General features: G+C 45.5%; 2 protein-coding genes across 2 annotated transcripts; both read right to left on the bottom strand.

Moving 5' to 3' along the window:
• Positions 1 to 329: 329 nt before the first annotated feature.
• On the bottom strand, positions 330 to 1,249 carry K441DRAFT_668167 (uncharacterized protein). The gene is made up of 3 exons (XM_067649955.1): positions 1,110 to 1,249; positions 791 to 1,055; positions 330 to 714 (listed from the first exon to the last, which is right to left on the bottom strand). The coding sequence occupies exons 1-3, from the start codon at positions 1,152 to 1,154 to the stop codon at positions 557 to 559; spliced, it is 468 nt and encodes a 155-aa protein (XP_067498636.1). The 5' UTR covers positions 1,155 to 1,249; the 3' UTR covers positions 330 to 556.
• A 3,674-nt stretch (positions 1,250 to 4,923) lies between these two features.
• Positions 4,924 to 6,710, bottom strand: K441DRAFT_681398 (uncharacterized protein; the record flags this gene model as incomplete). The annotated part of the gene is made up of 2 exons (XM_067651468.1): positions 4,924 to 5,810; positions 5,867 to 6,710. The coding sequence occupies 2 exons, from the start codon at positions 6,708 to 6,710 to the stop codon at positions 4,924 to 4,926; spliced, it is 1,731 nt and encodes a 576-aa protein (XP_067498635.1).
• Between the last annotated feature and the right edge of the window lie 347 nt (positions 6,711 to 7,057).

The following is a 7,057-nucleotide window of genomic DNA, read 5'->3' as shown; positions in this document are numbered from 1 at the left end:
GAAAGCACTACGTGCTAAGAGGCAAATTTTGGGACAGCGAGACTTATATTACAATAGTAATAGTAAGTAAGGAGGATTAATATTTATTCCGCTAGTTAAGCGGTATATATATATAGATGGCAACCACAGAAGAAGAGTTGCCAGTGTTAGGAATAAAGGCAAGTGGTCACCATATAAGGCATATTGCCGTCACGTGTTGCCGCGGCATTAGCGTGGCGAGGAGCCTTAAGCTCCTCGCCCTCCTTCATGAAGAAACAAGAACAATCATCATACTATCTACGAACCGTAGCTATGTGATATCACCTTGTGTAACCAACAGCACCAGATACCGACATGCACATGGAGGAAAATAAACATGCGGGGTTGCTATTAGACACGATCAGATATAGTTTACCCAAGGAAGCCGCCAGAACTTAGCCTTTGTGGCATATTGTGTAGCTTCCTGCATAACAAAGGTAATTATCTAAAAAGAAAAATACCTTGCGTAAATTTGGAAGTGTCTTTATTAGTTTAACCGAGGATTCCAAGAGCTATACTGAACATTTTACAGCAACACTCAGGACACCCAATAGTAACACTCTGGGCAACCCTCCGAGTACTGTAGAAAATGTGTTACCTTCCAGGAATTCACTCTCTTCTGCCAGTTCTTTGTTATCACCCAATCTCTTCGTTTCGTCGCCCAGTAACACTTTTTCGTTGGCCGATACCGCAGACAATCATGTCTTTGTTATCACCCAATCTCTTCGTTTCGTCGCCCAGTAACACTTTTTCGTTGGCCGATACCGCAGACAATCATGACAGACCGCCCAGCTCATCTTCGGCCGCCCCCGCGCGTTCAATGGCTCGATGAGCCTGAGCAGCTCCAAACATAACCCTCTCTGTAGGACAGGGCGAGGTTTCCTTAACGATGCGGATGCGGAGACTTGGAGGAGGTGTTTACAGGTGAAGGCGAGGCAGAGTCGGCCTAGTAGATCGGTGTGGTGGAAAATCTCGAAGAGAAGTTCATTGGGGAGGCAAAGCAAGGGAGAGGAGAGAGTGATTGGTGAGGTGAGGAGCTAAGATTCAACTTATAAACTAAAGGAGCCCCAGGTTGGACGGATTCAGCTCACGTGTTTAGGGATGATGAAGGGCGTCCAGCCATAATCTTCTGACATGGTGACGTGGTGGAATGTGGCGCACCGCTGGGATTTGGTTATGGATGAGGGAACATGTAGGGCGTAGCCCAGATTGAGAGCTGTATTCCGTGATTGGTTTTGCAGGGTTGACTGGGAACTGAAAAGTGCGAACAGAAGCGAGAGAGCGGCAGTTGGCTCGGTAATGTAACTCTGTTGAGTAATGGTGGCGCCAGTTTAGACAATCGACGCCACTGCCGATATTTAGCCGAAACTACGGCAGACAGACATCGCTCCTGTCAGAATGCCACCAAATAATCTCGTTTGTGTAGAATTGGGACAAGTTATGAGCAACGACAACCTGTTAGTATTACCTCAACCCATTGTATATTCCCCGCTATACATCTTTTTCCACAGCCCTGTGGGCTACAGTTGGATAGACGGAACCGACCCTACTTACAGAAACTTCACACCACCAACGATGCCCCAAAACACCTCCTCCCGTCCCTCACCATCAACATGTCGGAACCCGACGCCCCCATGACTTGGCTCGAGACAAGCGATGCCGCCCTAATTACCTAGGAAGGCTATGCTAACAACTATTCTAAGCTATTACATTTTAGGCTAGATCTGGAGTTTTTTAAGCCCTTATATAGATTTTATTATATTTTAAAGCTATACTAAGATAAGTTAGACCGGAAATAAGCCACCTATGGCGACTATGGGCGTCTAGGCGAGCCTATGGGGCCTACATGACTACATAGAGGCTTCACGGAACCGGGCCACCGTTTATTCACCATTTGCGAACATATCCGTATGATCAGTATGTTACCTGGCCGCGAATTGGAATTTGTCTCTGGGAGGCCCTTCCAAGCGAGTTAGGTGATATCCAGCAAGCGCAGTTTTCTCCATCTAATGTTGAGCTTGGATGAAGTAGCTCCAATGGGCATAGTCGGAAAGTGTAAAAGGTAGACATTCGCGCGACCTGGGAACAATCGCAGATATTGGATATTTAGAATAAAAGAACTCGTTAATAAGCGCAGCTTTAGGGGGAGAATAAGTACGAAGGAAGATGATGTATTCTATCTACAGAGCGAGTATGACGAATGCAGAGAGGTGTTGAATTGAATTGACCGAAAGGCCTGCCTTATAGGCGACGCTGGTTAATCTACACTACTTCCTATTCTGTAACAGCGAGTGAGCATGGGAAGAGCGTAGATGTCTATACGTGCGTCACCGAACTGGACCGTACATCTGAACTGCTCCTGCGAAAACTATGAATTCCGACGTAGAAAATAATGGCAAAAAAGATATTAGTGAAGATTTGATGATTCATGGGGAGCTTGTCTAGTTCTGAGGGCCACTACTTGAATGTCACGAATACGTGTCAAACCTAGACATTCACGAATGAAAGTTAATAAATTTATCAAAAGATCTGGTGGTTAGATGACAAGTCCCGAATATCTGTTTCTGCCACTGACCGCTAGCGGCAACACCACGAGTACTTTGGATTCTGTACGGAGCGGAGCAATTATGATCTGAAGATCGTTTCTCCAGGTGGTGCATTGGAATTATCTGTCAGCTGTCCAGACTTCCTATGCTTTTCTACAATCTCGGAAATCCTCCGTTGGCCAGCACTGACTGAGCCCACCTCTTCCATCTCTAGCTCTACCCAGACTTTGGCACTTCCACTCTGTAAACAAACTTTCCTGCCGTTTTCCAAAAGACGAGCCACTCGCTCTTCAGTCCTTCCGGATCCTCCGAACCCAAATAGCCTTGCAACATGCATAGCAATAATAGCGTACACTTGATAACCTAGCCACAGGTATTGAACAACCGGGTTCATCCAGAGCAGCGCTAAGAGGCCTGCAGGAAAATACAAAACAAACATATAAATGAGCATAATGCAGCATATCTCTCGGAACCGGTCGGATTTTCTTATTCGTATAGGATGCGCATAATGCTTGAAGAAGGGACGAATATGTGATGGGTGGCCTTCCAGGAGCGCAAAGCCGATGCTCGGATACCTTACCTCATATATTTCTTTTGACGCTAAAATCGGGGTGGCCTCAAGGAGTTCGAATATCTAAGGAGGATAGGACGTAGCCGTAGGCCTATAGGGCCGCTGCTATAAACGGATATAGTAAATTGGGGTTTTTTATCCTACTAAGGTGGCTTATAGGGTTTTTCCTTCCCTAACTGCAAGGTTTTCTTCCTATAAATTATAAGTTTTCCCTCTATAATGGAGTAGTCTGCGTAGGCTAAGTAGGATCCGTATTAGACGTTAATTAAAGAATTATTATTATTAATTCTAAACTAACTCTACTAATTATAGAAGCATTACTATTAAAACCTAAGCTATAAAAAAATTCCTACCCCTAAATCTAAAAAAACTTTAATACTATTATATGCTAGTAAAAATCTATCTAGGTTCTGGTTAATATTATAATAGTATTTATTATTTACTTCTTCTAAGCTGCTATCGCTAACGCCTACTAAATTAGTACTACACGCTCTACCATTCCCGCTTAACTACGGTTTTAAGATAAAAAATTTCCTACTACCGACGTCTTGGGTTTTTAAATTAACGCCTAAAAGGATACGTTTAAAGCTCATGCCAGACATATCCTGCCGTTATACTATAGCCGGTTAGGGTATATAGATTAAGGAAGACTTTATTATATCCTAGACTGCCTTAGTTCTAATTAACCTTCTACCTACGGTACTCCTTACTATAAGCATTAGGCTATTAGTTAAGTATAGGATGGCGTAGTTTATAATTACCGGCTACGGTATAAGCTTGGTATCGTTTATATTTACTTAATAGATTGCGAAGACGAAGGATTTAAAGAGATAATAGAGCTATAGACCATAGGGGCGCTAGTTTGGGTCTCGTTATTACATAGTAATGAGGGATTTTAGAAGACGCATCAAATTAATTTGGATCTTTTCAGGCGTTGGGGATGCTTTTAGAGCTACACAGCAACCACAGGTTATTAGACAGCAATCATACCCACACAATTTCTGGAGTTGCAAGCAGATGGATCTGGTGGAGCCACCACTTACTCCACATATATTCTATGGAGCTTTTACTCCATGGAGCTAACTTCATCCGCTTGCAAGTCTGATAATTGCCAACCTAATCTCTGCCATGGCCCAAAACCGACCTAACAAGCAAGGAACTCTTAGAGATACAATGGTATCTGCAACGTCCGGTGGCTTTGTCTGGTGCTGCTTGATGGCTAAGCCTCGACTGGTGCGACGAGAGCCTCGAGGAAATTGGAAAGGAGGGCTGGGGGCCATTTTACTAGCAATTTGGTGTCGTGTCGAGGGAATGGGAGCGTTCTCACTATTGATCCTGCACATTTCCTCGGCGTTGGACCACAGCGCTTCTCCTGGCTTCGGCTCGACTTGGATATATGAGAAGAAGACATAGTCCCTGTATTCGTCAGCCCGGGCTTCTTCTCTCCTGCATACCTATCACTCACGCTTTCACACCCTCCTTCTCCTGCACTTCAGCTATCTCCTCCGGCTTCTTCAGGAAGTCCAACGGAACATGTGTTGCATTCTTTGGCAAGGCGCCAGGAATAGCGGGAGGTCGACGTGAAAGGCAATAGATGTGGCGCCACCGTTCTAAAGCCTAGGTAAGCACACGCATCATGTAATTGCCGGAGATGCCGTTGGCTCCAGTAGTGACAGCGTTAGGGCCGTTCAAGGACGCCGAGTATACCGGAAGTCTTTGAAATATGAAAACTAGCACATTGCCATGCTCCTTCGGGTTAATCGATCTTGATCTACATGATCTCCGAAATTACCTCCTATAATATTGCTTCCCAAAGTTTGCCCTCCACCCAAACACAAGCGTCGTAGCCACACAGGTGATCACTGCAGCGGTGGGAAATGCTATAGCAGCATACAGCCAGAAGCGGCCTTTCCCCAGTCCATATTCGTCTGGTAGAGTAAACAACGCCGAAATCAATGAGAGTGGGAGGAAAAAGAATCCTAGAAACGTCAGGACCTTCACACCCTTAGCTTCATCTAATGATTCTTGTATGCCGGCCATGGTGGCTAGACCGACGAAAGATTCGCTAAGTAGTTGAGTTCTTGAGCGGAGGTTGCTGAGTCTACGCTGGATATCTTTAAAATCTTTTTCGCAATTTTCCCAGGCATCTTTGATGTTTGGGGGGAGCTTGGGGATGGAGTGCCACTCCAGGAGGTCATCAATCATGCCGCAGTATTCTGGAAAGCGGTGGCTCCAGGATTGTAAGATCGACCATTTCTCTGTGACATCGAGTGCTTGGTGCTTCTTTCTTTCCTTGATTTCGGAGAGTATAATGGCTGTTTCCAGCTCGCTGAGGTTGGCTTCCAGATAGCCGACAAGTGTCATGTAGTTTGATGCTATAATCTTTTGAAGGAAAATGCTGGCAAAGAGTGGGTTTTCTCGGAAATTTTTGATCTGTGTATGACAGGTTTTCCAGTAGAAGCATAAATCATCTAGCATACATTTCCTTTTTGGCGCCTCCGCTGTTTTGGCTTCTGCGAGTGAGGTGTATGGGATGAAATCGATGTATCCGCCTTGATAGAGCTCAGTTGCCAGAGGAACTTCGTCTGCATGTTTGGAGGTACCGACTAGAATGACCGTTTTCTCCCGCCCACCCTCCAGCCTTGTGGGCAATGGTGGGTCAACGACAATTAGAACTATGATGATCTCAGTATTCCACAACGAGTGATTCATGAGTGTTCAACATCATTACCATCCCAGCCTTCCGTGCCTTCTGCGCTTCCCTTGATTTTCTGAGACCAGAAACTTGCTTTCCGGTGCATTATGCCAACCTGATCAAGGTCTGTCGATATCTTTGGTTTTCGCGATAGGTTGATGTGTCGATTATCGTTCGGGTTGCGTAATGACCGTATTTGTGGCGTATCGATAAAATAGAGAAGTTCAGAATATTCTATCATAAAAGATGTCTCTGGATCCTTGAGGGAAGCTAGCATCGGAGTATTTCCTGCTCTGTGGCGTCCCTCCCATAGAGCGGTGCGCTGATGCTGCATGAAGAAAGTAGGATCGATGGGAAAATGTGATCCAAATACCGCGACGTACTCAGGGCTCAATCCTTCAAGCAAGAACAGGCGGCGAGGCGGTTTCGAAGGGTCTTGGGGGGGGTTTGATAGGAACGTGTCCAGTTCCTTCGCATTATAGTCTTTAGCTTCTTCAGGAACACCATTGACATTGAAGGTTATAATCTTGACTCGGCTGGGAAGTACGACCGTTGCTCGATTTTCCGGGACCTTCCAGTCTCTATGGGTCAAATTCTTGTTCTTTTCCCTGAGGGTTTTAATAGCATCACGGTAGTCTCCAGCAGCGGCCAAATGATCTCCATGGGTTCGTTCCTGGTCGCCCGAGTAATCGAAGTAATTGTGCTCATTGCCTTGTCGCTGGTTTCCTTGCTTTTGAGGGTTGCCATGAGTTTGCTGATTTCCTTGACTTTGCTGGTTAGATAGATCAGGTTGTGCTTCTTGAGATTGTTGACCTTGAGACAGCGATGTGATGTTTTGATTATTCAAAGCCATAAAATTGTGAGGCTGTGGGTTAGTCATCCTGGTATACACTCGGTATGTTTGTAGGGGTAGAGAGAAAGATATGTCCAAGGAACAGGAGGCAGCGCCCAAACAATTGCTCCTTAGGGCACTCGTTTAGCTTCGGCTTATCGAATGGGAATGCAAAAACACAAGTAAGGCAAGCCAGGTAGGGATATAAAACGGAATATAGCAGGAAAAGAAAAGTGTTTTCAAAGTGGTGTCGTCGTTTGAGGTTGTGAACTACAGTCATCACCGAAATATCGGTAGAAGCTTCGGCCGGCGTGCAGCACGGAAAAGTTGAACGTGGTCACCGATGGGGGTCGCCGAAAGCTGAGCGTGGTCACCGATGGAACCCCGGAGAAAGG

This window comes from Cenococcum geophilum, assembly GCF_001692895.1.
Source record: "Cenococcum geophilum 1.58 unplaced genomic scaffold K441scaffold_60, whole genome shotgun sequence".
NCBI classification, from domain to species: Eukaryota; Fungi; Ascomycota; class Dothideomycetes; order Gloniales; family Gloniaceae; genus Cenococcum; species Cenococcum geophilum.
This window is presented reverse-complemented; position numbering and strand designations above follow the sequence as displayed.

What these genes read in the sequence shown, in the direction of transcription:
- K441DRAFT_668167 (XM_067649955.1), bottom strand. Translation starts at nt 1,154, where the DNA reads ATGTCAGAAGATTATGGCTGGACGCCCTTCATCATCCCTAAACAC. An exon ending in CCTTCATCATCCCTAAACAC is followed by an intron (nt 1,056 to 1,109) that starts GTGAGCTGAATC and finishes GTTGAATCTTAG; the next exon opens with CTCCTCACCTCACCAATCAC. An exon ending in CTGGGCGGTCTGTCATGATT is followed by an intron (nt 715 to 790) that starts GTCTGCGGTATC and finishes AAAGACATGATT; the next exon opens with GTCTGCGGTATCGGCCAACG.